This window comes from Rhinoraja longicauda, chromosome 8 (genome assembly GCF_053455715.1).
Source record: "Rhinoraja longicauda isolate Sanriku21f chromosome 8, sRhiLon1.1, whole genome shotgun sequence".
NCBI lineage: Eukaryota > Metazoa > Chordata > Chondrichthyes > Rajiformes > Arhynchobatidae > Rhinoraja > Rhinoraja longicauda.
Window position 1 is genome coordinate 59340083 of NC_135960.1, and position 17467 is coordinate 59357549.

General features: G+C 41.1%; 1 protein-coding gene across 2 annotated transcripts in view; it reads right to left on the reverse strand.

Annotated features, from left to right (window-relative positions):
- Positions 1 to 902: 902 nt before the first annotated feature.
- Positions 903 to 17467, reverse strand: part of calcrlb (calcitonin receptor-like b) — a 95271-nt gene continuing 78706 nt past the window's right edge. For both annotated transcript variants that reach the window (XM_078404077.1, XM_078404076.1), the window contains exons 8-13: positions 12778 to 12931; positions 9812 to 9872; positions 9631 to 9697; positions 8016 to 8234; positions 4919 to 4960; positions 903 to 3182 (exon numbers count right to left, since the gene is read on the reverse strand). In XM_078404077.1, the coding sequence (XP_078260203.1) occupies positions 2961 to 3182; positions 4919 to 4960; positions 8016 to 8234; positions 9631 to 9697; positions 9812 to 9872; positions 12778 to 12931 (765 nt within the window). In that variant the 3' untranslated portion in view covers positions 903 to 2960. The remainder of the gene's footprint in view (positions 3183 to 4918; positions 4961 to 8015; positions 8235 to 9630; positions 9698 to 9811; positions 9873 to 12777; positions 12932 to 17467) is intronic.

Genomic DNA, 17467 nt, shown 5'->3' on the forward strand with positions numbered 1-17467 from the left:
TGTTGCAACAATTGCATCACTACTCAAAGCAGATTGAAGACCCTTCCATCATTGGACTGCGTCAGAGGAAAAGATTATTAATATTTTTCCAAGAAGAAAATTGAAAGCATGTTGCTCTAAAGGCTCAGTGTAATAGGGCGGTATGGTAGGTAGAGAGAGCTTCTATCTCACATATCCAGATAGCCGGCTTTCATCCTGACCTGAGCTGTGGAGTTTGCACCTTCTCCCCAAACTAAACAAGAGCCTAGAGTATAATCTAAAAACGTAGTTTGTCCCACAAGGTACAGCAGGATTCCGTTCGTTTTAACTGACTGCTGGTTATGCTGCTGATGAATTCCCACACAAACAGCAGTCAGTAAATTCACCGTGATGCTGGAGTAACTCCGCGGAACAGGCAGCATCTCTGGATAGAAGGAATGGTTGTCCTTTCGGGTCGAGACCCTTCTTCAGATCCGAAGAAGGGTCTCGACCCAAAACGTCACCATTCCTTCTATCCAGAGATGCTGCATTTTGTGCCTATCTTCGGTTTAAACTAGCATCTGGATAGAGCTCTTAAGGATAGCGGAGTCAGGGGGTATGGGGAGAAGGCAGGAACGGGGTACTGATTGAGAATGATCAACCATGATCACATTGAATGGCGGTGCTGGCTCGAAGGGCCGAATGGCCTCCTCCTGCACCTATTGTCTATTGTCTATCTCCAGTTCCTTCCTACACAGTAAATTCATAGCGCTGTTCTTCTGAATGTTCAATCGTACATTCAGGCTGTACATAAGTCGGGCTGGGAGAACCCGTACCTCTTGTTTGCTGCAAAGTTTGGCTTTGAAGGATCGCTTTGCAATCCAAGAAAATGAAACACACACCCACACAAAGTAAATGAATAACTTTATTTTAAATTTTCCAAGTGTTTTAAAACTTTATATAATCCTTTCAAAATGTAATGGTCACAGCACCCTATGGGAACACAGATCTGGCATCACATTTAGATACACAAACACATTGTTTAGTTTGTTATGCTGAAAGCACTCTTTTATTGTCTTTGACCCTCATATACATTATCACACAAACTTAACAAATGATTCCCTTTGTGACAAAGTAAAACATTCAGCAGCCGTGGCCACATTCATTTCAGAGAAGGCATTGATAAACATGGAAACCAAAACAGCCTAAACAAAATAAGCCATGACATTCATACAGCAGATAATAGGTTGAGGAGAAAAGATTCACTTTGGTTTGGATGAAAGCTGTATTTTAATGATATTCGTAACAGTACACACTTTAAATTGAAAACTTGGAGTTACAAACTGTTCACTTTCATCTCTTTAAGTCCTTCCCCAGAACAATTTCCCCCATAAGAATATGTTTATGTTGCAACCATTGTACAATGGTGGAGAAATCTAATGAAATCTAGTGCACTGGTTCCTCTGGGTGGCACCTGTCAAACAGGTCAGATGATGACAATTGTACCACTTATTAATCAGAACTATTTGTTACCACTAAATATGAAATTTGCATTTTCAATATTCCGTTGACATTTTATTATAAACCGCTTAAAAAAACCTCTCCTCTAGTATCATGAAAGATCTGTTTCCTCAATATAACTATATACCTTTTTTTAATCTTACATTTGCCTGGTTTCCCTTTCCCACTTAAAATCTTTTCCTCGTGATGTTTGGTTTCTTGAAGTAACTTCTGATAAGAGGTAATGATGAAAGGGATGGGATCATTGATAGAGTCGGCGAATCCTTAAGAAAATGTAAGTGAGAGTAATCAGCAAATGAGTGGTATTGAACAATTAATACACGCTCAATGGACCGACGACCTAATCTGTGCTGCAATATTGTACGATTTGGTGAACAAATCCTGGCTTTGGTTGCCATACGCTGTTGTGTTTTGTATGGGTTTGTTTTATAAATATAAAAGAATATCTAAAGAGAGTATTTTGATACATATCTAATTAGAACCAACCTTGGGGACGTCACAGCCCACATTTTCCACAGAGACATTGGCAAAGATTTTCCTCTCCTTCCAACTACAAACGAATTGAAGTGGCACATTCAGTATAGATTCCAAGTCATGTTGGAGTCTGTGAGATACTTGGCACGTGGAAGGCAAAAGTTTCTTCCATTTTTGGTACATAACCTCAAACACACAATGCACATGTCAAAGAGGAAATACAATCACACTACCTGGAAAGAGCAAAATGTGAAAAGAACACTTTGCACATTTTATTACAGCTTTTACTCACCAAGCAATAAATACATAGAAATTTCACAAATCACATTTACAGAGAAAAAAAAAAAGTTATAAGAATTGAATACTATTCTATTTTCCAGCATTAAGAAATTCAAAAATTCAATACTGCAAGATAGTTATGACATAAGTGTTTCCTTATATGATAATTATAAGAGCCTGTTTTAATATAAAATATAGAAAACATAAAACTAGTATATCATTAGGGCAGTGCGCCTAAACCCTGAGGGAATGTTAAGAAGATCTTACTCTTCACCAGTTGAAGTTACACCAAAGACGGCGATTGGAATCGATCAGGTGTATAATAACGTTGGCACAAGTGAATGATTGTACAGTAATCAGGATATTACTTATCCGATGACAAAGACCATCCTTCTGTGAAATTAGAATGTACTATTGCACCTACCTTCACCGCCCAACGGTTTTGTGAGATAATATCGGCTGTTGGTATGAAGACCAGAAATAGAAGAATATTTACAAGTCTCTCATTTCAATGGACGGGACTTCTTTTGAACAGTGCCACGAGCCTAGTATAACAATTCTAGTATTTATTTTATCAATTGTGCAACGAACAATCGGGTGGTAATAAGATGATGGTTGAGGACGAAAATAACCTTTACTAAAGACTGAACTAGCTCTTCCAATAAAATGAAAGGGGAAAGTTTATGGTCACTGAAATCCTCATCGCTGGCAGGCACTTTTGATTCTCTTTAGGTATGTATTTCTCCTGCTTTCACGCCAATTATTTCAATGTCATGAAAATTCTTTCCATTTGCATATTCGCTGCTGGGATCATGATTATACAGGCTCCCGTGTACTTCCGTGATAGAAGTCCCAGTGTAAGAGGTAGAGCGCAGGCCTTCTGAATGGGTCAGACTGTTCCCGAATTGAATGTTGTACTGGTTCCAGTGGCGTCTTAAAATACCTTGAACCTATCGCAAGAAGAACGAAAGATCCATCATTTGTGTAAATTAACCTGCTCTGCCCTCCTCAGTCACAATTTCTATGGAATAGATCCAGTGGACGTTGACTGAACTATTTATTTCAGATCAGAACACACCAGTTTAATTCTGACCACAAACAACCGTGCAGCACAGTGGCACAGCTGGTAGAGCTGCTGCCTCACAGCAACAGGGACACAAGTTCAATCCTGTGCTGGAACTTGGGTGCTGACTGTATGGAGTTTACACCTTCTCCCAGTGATTGCACGGGTTTCATATCATATCATATCATATATATACAGCCGGAAACAGGCCTTTTCGGCCCTCCAAGTCCGTGCCGCCCAACGATCCCCGTACATTAACACTATCCTACACCCACTAGGGACAATTTTTACATTTACCCAGCCAATTAACCTACATACCTGTACGTCTTTGGAGTGTGGGAGGAAACCGAAGATCTCGGAGAAAACCCACGCAGGTCACGGGGGGAACGTACAAACTCCTTACAGTACAGCACCCGTAGTCAGGATCGAACCTGAGTCTCCGGCGCTGTATTCGCTGTAAAGCAGCAACTCTACCGCTGCGCTACCGTGCCGCCCTCCTCCCAGATCCCAAAGACGTGTGGGTTAGTAGGTTAATTGGCCTCTGCAAAATTGCCCCTATTGTGCAAGGAGTGAAGAGAAAGTGGGATAACATGGAGCTAGTGTGAACAGGTGATGGAGAGTAGGCATGGATTCAGTGGGTCGAAGGGACTGATTCAAACATGTATTTTTAAATTCTAAACAAAACTAAATAGCGGTATTTCAAAATTGTTTCCCTAATATTAGGAATCATTTCATCATGGCAAATAGGGAATTAATTCACCTTTGCTGAAGACATAAATATTAGCTACTAGTCATACACAGTCATACAATATAATTCCAATGATTATATGCATTTAATCCTGGTAACTGAAGACTTATTTATCTCCGTTAAATCTCTGTTAGTATATTTCATTATTTATTTATGTTTGTCTAATAGTAAAAAATTAAAGCTCTGATTTCATTAAAATGAACTTTATATTCAGTTCACGTACAAAACATCAAACTTTGGGTTTGAAATGTTTTATGGAAAAAAAACAAATATTGTTTGGTGTATCATTTAGAATTTATAATCTGCATTCAAAACCACCTAGATTCATCATAATTAAGCAAGGTATAAAAAATATATATATGTACTTTTGTGTGATAACAAAGAGGTTAGATAACATACAGGACATTCACCAAAGAATATTGAACCCTATATATTCCTTTTAACCCCATAAACTCACTTAGCCCGTTTTTGAAATAATATCAAATGGATTATTTCTGAAGTTTGTAAGGAGGATGCTATCTATTTTAAAACTTTTATCTAAAAAAAATTGAATTATTAGAATATGTTAAGATGTAGAAACATAAAAACATAGAAAATTGGTGCAGGAGGAGGCCATTTGGCCCTTCGAGCCAGCACCACCATTCATTGTGATCATGGCTGATCATCTGCAATCAGTAACTTGTGCCTGCCTTCTCCCCATATCCCTTAATTCCACTAGCCCCTAGAGCTCTATCTAACTCTCTTCTGTTTTAATTGTCAGGGTAACTCCTCTGCAACTCCCTTATGACCTGTGACTTGATAGGCCCAAAGGCCTTGCCTCAATTAACTTGTGAAAAATTATATTTAAAAGAGCAGATTACATGAAAATATATTACCTCTCCATTGAAGAAGCAGAATATTGTTGCCACCAATAAACCCTGAGGAAAGAAAAAAGAATCGTAATATGAGCAAAATATATTTCATTGTCAAGTAGTAATTAAACAGGCTTAATGACATAGCTCGACATTGTGTTCATACACCAACAATGCTTTGCAGGATCTGTGCAGATTGGCAAGGTGGAAAAGAGAAAAAAACAAACTGCTGGAGGAACTCGGTGTGTCAGTCGGCAATAGTGGAGGAAAATGAACAGTCGACGTTTCATCTGGACCTTTGATCTGGACTGAAGGGATAGAGGGGAGATAACCTGCATAGAGAGCAGAGGGGGGCGGGTTGGACAAGAGCTGGCAAGCGATAGGAAGATCCAGATGGGGAGGAGTCGATTGGCTGATGGAGTCAGGGAGGGGAGGGATGGGTAGAGTTGGTGACAGATAGTGGATTGATTTTGAGGTGGAAAATCTATCGACATAGGAGCCAGTGATCAGCCATGATTGAATAGTGGAGTAGACTCGATGGGCCAAAAGGCCTGATTCTACTACTATAACTTGTGAACTTGTGAAAAGAGGATATGGTTAATCCCAGGCATATTTCCGTAGTATATGGGATAGGTGGGAGAGAATTTACTCACCAGCATAGTGAATGGAAAGCAGTTGCAAATGAGGGAAGTATATGTTTCAATAGACTCCCTGGCATTTGCATTGAATGAATGTTGGATACAACAGATTTATTCACAAAATGCTGGAGTAACTCAGCAGGTCAGGCAGCATCTCGGGAGAGAAGGAATGGGTGACGTTTCTGGTCGAGACCCGTCTTCAGACTGAACTGAACTGGATACAACAGGCTGGGCTCATTATTAAAGGTCATCGGACTAGGTGGCCGGAAGCGTTCACAAGCAAGACCACAAGGAAGCATAGTGACTGGTCTAACGTCGAAAGAAATGGCGATTACGTATGCAATTAGATGGTGGCTTGCATTCAAGGCATAGTAGTTGGTTCTCTGAGAAATGCCATGTATACTGAATGATATTCAGTAGAATTTTAACCAACATAAAAGATACAGAGTAAACTGTCACCAATAAACTAAACAAATAAAAGAAAGAATTACAGATTAACACCATTTCAAGTAAACTCAATCAGAACAAGTGCTTCACAGGATGTTGCTGTTTAATACTTTATTAAATTGTTTGCACCCTATCAACATGAAGGATGGTTTTCTTAAATTGGGTGCGAATTTCAAATGACCTCCATTGGCAACTAAAGACAATTTTGCACAGAATCAGCCTTGTGTTAGCACAAGCACGGTTTAACAATGATTAGAAACCTTCAGCACCTCATGACGATGAGAAATATAGAAACAAGGAACTGTAGTTCCTGGTTTACATAAAAGGGTACAAAATGCTGGAGTAATTCAGCGGATCAGGCAGTATCTCTGAGACAGACATGTGTAGGAAGGAGCTGCAGATGCTGGTTTACACCGAAGATGGACACACAAATGGAGTAACTCAGCGTGACAGGCAGCATCTCTGGATAGAAGGAATGGGTGACATTTCGGGTCGAAACCCTTCTTCTGACTGTGAGTCAGGAGAGAGGAAGACTCAGAGATAAGGAAGGGTAAGGAGTGAAATTGAGACAAAGGGGGTGAGGCTCAAGGAAGATGTAGAATAAAGCATTGTTAGCGAGGAGAAGGGGACACCGAAGTATGCCAAGATACAATTTAATCAGGGGGACAGTCAGACAACTAGAAAGGGGGAGGGATGGAGAGAGAGGGAAAGCAAGGGTTACTTGAAGTGGAGAAGTCAATGTTCATACTGCTGGGGTGTAAGCTGCCCAAGCGCAATATGAGGTGCTGTTCCTCCAATTTGTGCTGGGCCTCACTCTGACAGTGGAGGAGGCCCAGGACAGAAAGGTCAGTGTGGGAATGGGAGGGGGAGTTTAAGTGTTTAGCAACCGGGAGATTAGGTAGGTTTAGGAACGGAGATCTCTGAGATGCTGCCTGATCCCCTGATTTACTCCTCCAGCACTTTGTGTTCCATGATGAAAACATATGGCTCGAAATCTTCACAACGGATAGATTGCTAAAAATGATGACAATTAATTGACATTTATTCATTGATGCTCTTTAGGAAATGCAATAGTCACTGACCAATGCCCTGTATTTTTCTTGCAAATCTTTAAATGTGGGACCTGTCCGTTCTCTCACCAAACAGCAATATTATAAAGTGAAAGTTGTCACCTCCATTTTTTTATTCCATCAGATGTTGTAAACATGCAGAATGACAAGGATAGCCATTACACTCTGTTTCTAAAATATGGTACCTCTGACGTTAACAGTAGCTGCTACAATAGACAATAGTTGCAGGAGTAGGCCATTCGGCCCTTCGAGCCAGCACCACCATTCAATGTGATCATGGCTGATCATTCTCAATCAGTACCCTGTTCCTGCCTTCTCCCCATACCCCCTGACTCCGCTATCCTCAAGAGCTCTATCTAGCTCTCTCTTGTATGCATGCAGAGAACTGGCCTCCACTGCCTTCTTCCCTACTATGTTGTGAAGACTTCCATCACAGTGAGGAGGGGACTGGAGGAGACTCACTGTGATGGATGTTTCTTTTTGTTTGGTGTTGGTTTGTGATTGTATGTGTTATTGCATTTTTATTGATTATTCTTATTGGACTTATTGTTGAACTGCGGGTAATTTTTCATTTCACTGCACATTTACGTGTATGTGACAAATAAATGACTATTGACTATTGAAGAACACAAAATATTGGAGTAACTCAGCTGGTCAGGCAGCATTTGCGAAGGATATGTATGGATATGTTGTCTCTGTACTTGTACACTGCACAATGACAATAAAGTTTGTATTGTATTGTAAGGAAAGGCACGTTTCAGATCGGGACCCTTCTTCAGACTGATTACGTGTTTGGTTCTCTTGGCCGAGCTTACAATTACCCCCGAGAGAACTTTGCATCAGGCTAAAATGTTGCCTAGTTCCTCTGGGAGATTAATTATTTCTCTGGAAATATATTAATTCTTTGACTTTAAGTATGTGGCACGCTAAAAAAAAAAGTATATTATGCTTAAAAAAGTTCCATACCTGATAATGCATTAAAATATGCATCATATAGTCGTAGACTTCATCAGCTATTCGGCCTTCCGGCTTCCATGGGACCAGAACAAACTGGATCCCAAGCAACGGAATTAATATCAGGGTTGCTCTCACTGCTTTCATGTACAGGTTTGATTCCGTTCGGTGCGTGACTTTTAACTTGGTTACAAGGACACGGACAATGTTTAGCAAGAAAAACATGTTAACCTACAGAAATTAAAGTGATTGTTAGGATTCTTCAGATGTAAGTACATAGACCGGTACGGCAGAGAAAGAGGCCCTTTGGCTCACAATGTCTGTTTCGAACATGATGCCTGGCTCGACCTTATCTGCTTGCACATAATCCACATCCCCCCCCCCCCCCCCCACATATAGGAGCAGAATGACGTCATGCAGCCCATCGTGTTTACTCCGCCATTCAATCATGGCTGATTTATTTTTCCCTCTCAACACCATTCTCCTGCCTCCTCCCCAAAACCATATCCATGTGATATCTAGCAAGTGAGCCACCAGGGCCTTCAGTTTAAAATAAGTTAAACGTGAGTCACACATTTAATGAGCAGGGGTGTTCATAACTATAATTAAACATTATTGTGCATCTTGTACCATAAACAAAAGCAATTGTTTATGGTACAAAGACGTACAGGTTTGTAGATTAATTGGCTTGGTAAATGTAAAACAAAATTGTCCCTAGTGGGTATAGGATAGTGTTAATATGCAGGGATCGCTGGTTTGCGTGGACCCAGTGGGCTGAAAGGGCCTGTTTCTGTGCTGTATCTCTAAACTCTAAAATTGGAAACAGCATCCTCAGTGTACTTTAGCTCTGGCTCATAGGTGCTCAGTTTTGACAAAAAGAGCACCGTCATTCTCATTTGTCAATATTTAACTAGAAAATTCACGGAAGCACAGAAAATTCACACTAACACAGCACAGAAACAGGCCATTCAGCCCAAACCGTCCATGCCGACCGAGATGCCCCATCCAAGCCACTCCTACCTGCCCACATTTGGCCCACATCCCTCCAACCCCTCCTATCCATGTACCTGTCAAAATGTCCCCCAAAGGCTGCTACACTATCTGCCCCAAACATCTCCACTGGCAGCTCGTTCCACAGATCTACCACCAACTGAGTGAAAAAGGTCTCTCGCCAGGTTCCCACCAAATTCCCCTCCCACCTCAACTCATCTGATTCTTGACCTCCCCACCCTGGGCAAAACACTCCGTGCATTCAGCCCACCAACTTCTCCAACGATGTTCTACGCTGACCCTCGTTTAGTTTAGTTTACAGATAGGCCATGGAAGCAGGCCTTATGGCCCATTCTGACCATCGATCAACCATTCATACCAGTTCTATGTTATCCATTCCATACATATTAGGGGCAACTTACCGAGGCCAATTAACCTTCAAAACCCGCATGTCTTTGAGAAGTGGGAGGAAACCCACATCGTCACAGGGAGAATAGGCAAACCTCACATGGACAGTACCCAAAGTCAGGATCAAACCCGGGTCTCGAAGGTATTAGCATAACAGATATTTCATGTTGTCTCTTCCTTTTGGTAGACATGTATAAATACCATGAACTTACTTGATATTCAAACTTACCAATAGGGCAGCACAGATAGGACCATGAACGATAAACAGCAGATGAGTGTCAGAATTAATCCAGCAGCTGTTTGGAAGAAATTCAATTTAAATAGTAAGTAGATTTTTCTGATAAAATACATTTTTTCATTAAACAAAAAAAATACACACACACACACACACACATAAGTAAATCACTTACTTATCATTGTAATATACGCTTCTTCCTACTGCGTGTATTATGGTAGGAATGAGTGGAAACCCTGCAAAATAGAGCATTAATTAGCCTAAGTGATCAATGGATTGCGAAACATAGCTGTTTGACATAGATTGTTTTCACTGATACCGCTGTGTAGGGGATGCAAAAGGCAGCCTTGTAGTTTCCTTTGTGTAATGTAAAGTTAATAGAGCACTGTCTAATGCATTAGTCTTCAGGAACATAACTGGATACAATGACCATGTCTCCATAGAAACTGTCATTGTATCCATAATGACCCATTTCCTTGAAATGTTGCAAGGATATCTATAGGAAAAAAATTGGGTGTGTTTGATTCCTGGTGCAGCAGACAACCTCAGACATGCAAACTGGTGGCCACAAAAACCCTGGTTTATGTTGCCTTTGGCATCAACCACCAGATGCATAGATTAGAAACATAGAAAATAGGTGCAGGACTAGGCCATTAGGCCCTTTGAGCCAGCACCACCATTCAATATGATAGACAATAGACAATAGGTGCAGGAGTAGGCCATTCGGCCCTTCGAGCCAGCACCACCATTCAATGTGATCATGGCTGATCATTCTCAATCAGTACCCCGTTCTTGCCTTCTCCCCATACCCCCTGACTCCGCTATCCTTAAGAGCTCTATCGAGTTCTCTCTTGAAAGCATTCAGAGAATTGGCCTCCACTGCGTTCTGAGGCAGAGAATTCCACAGATTTACAACTCTCTGACTGAAAAAGTTTTTCCTCATCTCTGTTCTAAATGGCCTACCCCTTATTCTTAAACTGTGGCCCCTGGTTCTGGACTCCCCCAACATTGGGAACATGTTTCCTGCCTCTAACGTGTCCAACCCCTTAATAATCTTATATGTTTCAATAAGATCCCCTCTCATCCTAAATTTCAGTGTATATGGTTGATGGTATGTGATCATGGTTGATCATCCGAAATCAGTACCCCGTTCCTGCTTTCTCCCCATACCCACTGATTCCATTAGCTCTAAGAGCTATATCTAACTATCTCTTGAATATATCCAGTGAATTGGCCTTCATTGCCTTCTGTGGCAGGGAATTCCACAGATTCACAACTCTCTGGGTGAAAAAGTTTTTACTCATCTCAATCCTAAATGGCCTACCCCTTATTATTAAACTGGTGCACCTGGTTCTGGACTCCTCCAATATTGGGACCATTTTTCTGCATCTAGCTTGCCCAACCCCTTAAGAATTCTATTGTTTCTATAAGATCCCCTCTCATCCTTCTAAATTCAAGATTTTAAATGCAAGATTTTGCAAAGCTACATAAATGGTAGGAAATATTTGGCCATTACAATGCTATACCACTAGACGGCTTAAATTAGTCCTCCATAAAATCAAAATCCTTATGTTGTCAATAACCTGTTGAAAGAGAATGCTGAGTAATGTGTGAAGTTTGACCTGCGTGAGATGTACAGTGGACATCAGCTGCCAACAGACAGAGCAAAGGCACTGGTGACAAAGTCTCTTTCTCACCAGTCCTAGAAGTGCTTCTTCCCAAGCCAGTCTGGGCTGCTCTCCCTTCAGGTTACCACATCCCAACTAGTCCCTTCCACCCACCCTTGAACTTTGCTGAGCTTTCCAATAATGGGGCAACGTAAAGTTAAAGACTTCCAGGATTAAAGTAAAAAGTGCTGGAAATACTCAGCAGGCCAGTCAGCACGTGGAGAAAGAAATACTCAATGTTTCAGTTCATAATCTCACAGGTTATTGGTCTGAAAAGGTTAGTTTGTTTTTAAAAAATTTAGATTACAAGAATTTGCATGTTTTGTTTTGTTTCTGAACTTTGCTAGGATGCTAATCACTCTCCTACAAATGGCACACTAAATGCCATTTAAAAAAAATAGCCAGGCAGCAACTGGACCAGTGCTTTGCATTTTGCAAAGTTTTTTGCTCGACACCTTTTTGGTATGACTTGTCTATCAAGGTCTATGATAGTCCATGTCACGTAACTTGGATGACGCGGAGGCACAGCGGTTGAGTTGCTGCCTTACAGCGCCAGGGACTTGGGTTCAATCCTGACTATGGGTGCTCTTGGTACGGAGTTTGAACGTTCTCCCCGTGACCGCGTATGTTTTCCCCGGATGCTCCGGTTTCCTCCCACACTCCAAAGACGTACAGGTTTGTAGGCTCACTGGCTTCGGTAAAAATTGTAAATTGTCCCTGGTGTGTTAGGATAGTGCTAGTGTACGGCGATCACTGGTCGGTGTGGACTCGGTGGGAAAAAGGGCCTGCTTCCCTGCTGTATCTCCAAACTAAACTAAACTAAACTAATCTAAACTAAATGAAAGTCCAGATTGAAGATGTGAACTTTAACTCTACAACTAAACTTTTTACAAAGAGTTGAAGGAAGAATCAATATTGGGAAGGGTTACCAGAAGTAGAAAACCAGGAGGATAACAAGAAGGGTAACCGGTTTTGGGGAGAAGAACTTGTGGAATCAGTGGGAAAAGTGTCCTGCTCATCAATGGTCTCCCACTGACTGTACTGGTCATTATTTACACTGTATCTCATTCATGTTGTACTCTACACATCAGACACCATTCTCCTGCAGAGAAACAATTATGTCTGAAATACACCATTATTTCAGATAAGGCTGTATTATCTGAACACAGCATTATGATTTTGAAGAGAATTAACAGCTGAATGGAAAAGCATATCTCCATAGCAATTTGAAACAAATCAATTTCATAATTTTTTTACAATCGTATTGTTAGTGCTGAGTATCCAATTTCAGTTAAAAATCATGATTTTGAAAATGGCAAGCTTTCTCCTGATAGTACTTACACTCAATGTAAAATCTGGGTAAGTATTGCATAAGTATTAATGTATTGCAAATACATGTTTAAGTAACAGGCTGTTACTTTACCCATTTCACGGGTTAGGTAACTGGCGATATTGAGCTTTGGAAAGTACATACCCCATCCAAGAAGATAATACCATAGCAAATGTTGTTTCTCAGCGAATACAGCAACAACAATCAGCGTGTGAAGGTAAATGCCCTCACATAACATCCAGAAATAATTGCAGCCCAATAAGTACAAATGGATGATTTGTAACACTTTACAGCTGACCTGCAAGGAACAAGGGAGAAGACTTACAGTGAGACTGTGTGTTCATTGGGCATCACACAAGGCACAAGCTGAAACCATGGGAACTTTGAGCACCAAAGTCAGATTTATTCTAGTACTAAATATAGTCTACATTTGCAGCAGAGCATTTTATTCAGGGGGTGGGTCACAGCCGGTGCTATTCAAGCAAGTTCTTTCTTATTGATTATGTAATGTGAAGCAGTGGGTCATGGTTAATTACACTGGAAAATATTCTGTAATTAGGTGGGCCGCTCAATTTAAGCAAAGAGGCGGACCTAAAGCAGACAGCAGGCAAATTCCCTCTGTATTTCAATGCAGCTGAGCAACACTTGGGAACAATTTTTATGATGGTTGAGAGAAAATAAGCATGAATAGAAGATATGGACACAAAGGCATTTTAGTATCGTGGGTTTTTCTCCTTTACATAATCTTTCATTGGAAAAACAGTGAGTTATATACATATGTTTACCTCAAAGGATTTTTTTAATAGTATAAAAAGTACATCGAATATATAATTATTCTGAGATTATGTAGCATTTTCAGCCCATTAAACAGCAAAGAACCAGTGTCAAGAAAAACCTGGCCCACTCCAAAGATCTGAAAGATCACTTTCTCATGAAATTTAATCTCCCATGGTATAACAAAACATTTAGCGATGATTTTTGAGAGCAAATATGCGTCAAACAGTAGTAACACCACAAAAACATTTTGAAAGCATGTTTTCTCTGTTCAAACAAGAATGATCTAATTTGAATCTGTTGCCCTTCCTTCGTTGCCTTTTGCAGAGCCAAGTCTGCTGATTCAGCATTAACTCTGTAAGTGCAAGTCAAAAAACTAATATGATTAGTTTTAATCTGCAATTTGAGAAGGAGAAGGTTCAATCGGAAGTGTCAGTGTTGCAGTTGAACAAAGGGGACTATGAAGGCATGAGAGAGGAGCTGGCCAAGGTAGACTGGAAAGGGATCCTAGCAGGATGGACGGTGGAACAGCAATGGCAGGAATTTCTGGGCATAATCCAGAAGACGCAGGATCATTTCATTCCAAAAAGGAAGAGAGATTCTAAGGGGAGTACGAGGCAACCGTGGCTGACAAGGGAAGTTAGAGATGGAATAAAACTAAAAGATGTATAACACAGCAAAGAGTAGCCGGAACCCAGAGGATTGGGAAACTTTCATAGGACAACAGAAGGTAACAAAACGGGCAATGCGGGCTGGGAAGATGAAGTACGAGGGGAAGCTGGCCAAGAATATAAAGAAGGACAGTAAAAGCTTCTTTAGATGTGTTAAGAGAAAAAGAGTAGCAAAGTCATATGTGGGTCCCTTGAAGGCAGACACGGGTGAAATTATTATGGGTAACAGGGAAATGGCAGAAGAGTTGAACAGGTACTTCGGATCTGTCTTCACTAAGGAAGACACAAACAATCTCCCAGATGTACTGGAGGACAGAGGATCAAGGGGGGTAGAGGAACTGAAAGAAATTTGCATTAGGCGAGAAATAATATTGGGTAGACTAATAGGACTGAAGGATGATAAATCCCCTGGGCCTGATGGTCTGTATCCCAAGGTCCTCAGGGAGGTGGCTCTAGAAATAGTGGACGCATTGGTAATCATTTTCCAATGTTCAATAGATTCAGGATCAGTTCCTGTGGATTGGAGGATAGCTAATGTTATCCCACTTTTCAAGAAAGTGATAAGTAAAATAGATGAAGGGGAGCCAGTGGATGTAGTGTATCTAGACTTTCAGAAAGCCTTTGATAAGGTCCCGCACGGGAGATTGGTGACTAAAATTAGAGCACATGGTATTGGGGGTAGGGTGTTGACATGGATAGAAAATTGGTTGGCAGACAGGAAGCAAAGAGTAGGAGTAAACGGGTCCTTTTCAGAATGGCAGGCAGTGGCGAGTGGAGTGCCACAACTGTTTACCATATATATTAATGATTTGGAAGACGGAATTAGAAGCAACACTAGCAAGTTTGCAGATGACACAAAGCTGGGTGGCAGTGTAAACTGTGAAGAGGATGTTAGGAAGTTGCAGGGTGACCTGCACAGGTTGAGTGAGTGGGCAGATGCAGTATAATATAGATAAATGTGAGGTTATCCACTTTGGTTCCAGAAGGCAGATTATTATCTCAATAGAGTTAGGTTAGGTAAGGGGGAGGTCCAGCGAGACATGGGTGTCCTTGTACACCAGTCACTGAAAGTTGGCGTGCAGGTACAGCAGGCAGTGAAGAAAGCGAATGGAATGTTGGCCTTCATAACAAGAGGATTTCAGTGTAGGAATAAAGAGGTTCTTCTGCAGTTGTATAGGGCCCTGGTAAGACCGCATCTGGAGTATTGTGTCCAGTTTTGGTCTCCTAATTTGAGGAAGGACATCCTTGTAATTGAGGCAGTGCAGCGTAGGTTCACGAGATTGATCCCTGGGATGGCGGGACTGACATATGAGGAAAGATTGAAAAGACTAGGCTTGTATTCACTGTAGTTTAGAAGGATGAGAGGGGATCTTATAGAAACATATAAAATTATAAAAGGACTGGACAAGCTAGATGCAGCAAACATGTTACTAATGTTGGGCGAGTCCAGAACCAGGGGCCACAGTCTTAGAATAAAGGGGAGGCCATTTAAAACTGAGGTGAGAAAAACCTTTTTCACCCAGAGAGTTGTGAATTTGTGGAATTCTCTGCCACAGAGGGCAGTGGAAGCCAAATCACTGGATGGATTTAAGAGAGAGTTAGATAGAGCTCTAGGGGCTAGTGGAATCAAGGGATATGGGGAGAAGGCAGGCACGGGGTATTGATTGGGGACAATCAGCCATGATCACAATGAATGGCGGTGCTGGTTCAAAGGGCTGAATGGCCTCCTCCTGCACCTATTTTCTATGTTTCTATGTTTCTAAAACAGTTTGTCTTGAACTTTTGTAATGTGTTTGTGAGTCCTCGATCCAAACATGTGAAGTGCCTGGTATGCAATAAATCACAATGAGATGTGGAGAACTATTAAACTATGCATCATTTTTATTGCACTCTCTAAGAGCTACACATTTGTGAGCATACTAAGTACACATACATAAAATGGTTTCATATACTCATAACTTACATAACAATACTATTTATAAGATCATAACTTCATAAGTTTTAGGAGCAGAATTTGGTCATTCGGCCCATCAAGTATATTCCATCATTCAACCATGACTGATCTACCTTCCCCTCTCAACCCCATTCTCCTGCCTTCTCCCCACAACCCTTAACAGCCTTACAAATGAAGAATGTCAATCCTTGCCCTAAAAAAATATCAATTGACCTGGCCTCCAGAGCCCTCTGTGGCAATGAATTCCACAGATTTCCCAACCTCTGACTAAAGAGATAGATTTATAGATTTAACCCATCTGCGATTACCTTATTACTCTGATCGTCTTAGAAAAACCTATGTTACTGGCATTGACTCGAGGGCAATATAATTACCTGACCCAATTTAGTAAAACGGTGTATCATTTATTTCCATTGCAACTGTAGGGGGTACGACGTTTGTTCCTACACCTCCTCCCTCACCACCATCCAGGGACATGAACAGCTAGCTATTTCAGGTGAGGCAACTATTCACATGCACTTCCTCAAACCCACTCTACTGCATTCAGCACTCGCGAGGTGGCCCATTCCATGCCAGCAAGACCATGTGCAGGCCAGGCAGTGAATTTTCAGGGCATCAGCACTCTATCTGAAATGGCCACCCTGAGCTTCTGGGTGTATGGCATTTCAACTTCTCTTCCCAATCCCACACCAACCTACCTGTTCTCTGCCACCTGCATTGTCATGGTGAGGCCAAATACAATCTAGAGCAGCACCACATATTCCACTTGGCTAGCCGACAGCCTTCCCTCTCTATTTCATTGTCGTTTACAAATCCCTAATATGATGTGTTGGACTGCAAAGTTTTGATTTGATCTGTTGGTTGTGAGATTGTTTTGTTATATGTTGGTTTTCCTCCCATGCGTGAGGCCCAGAGCTTGGTTTTTCCCTCGTTTATCTGATTTCAAAGTTTTTTTAAAGTGTCATCTGGGATTGATGTCATTTTGCATCTTCTTCGCTGTCTACATTGGTGCAATCATCTTCCATAATTTTTGTTTAAAAAAAAATCGTGTTTTCATTCTCTCTGTATGTATTTTTACACGGTAACCTTTTCAATCCATTTGCAATTGCATTTTGTTTTGAACTTCTTGATTGCATTCTCAACAAGAATTTCAGAGGCATTTAGAATCTCAATCTGTGTTGCCTGCTCCTGTCTTCACTTGACTGTCACTTCGACCTGATTCATCTAACTATTCCATGATCTGTACCATCAATGAATATGGTGTGTAGGAAAGAAATGCAGATGCTGGTTTAAATCGAAGATAGACACAAAATGCTGGAGTAATTCAGCGGGACAGGCCACATCTCTGGAGAGAAGGAATGGGTGACGTTTCGGGTCGAGACCCTTCTTCAGACTGATGTCAGGGGAGTGGGCGGTACAGAGATAAAATGTAGTC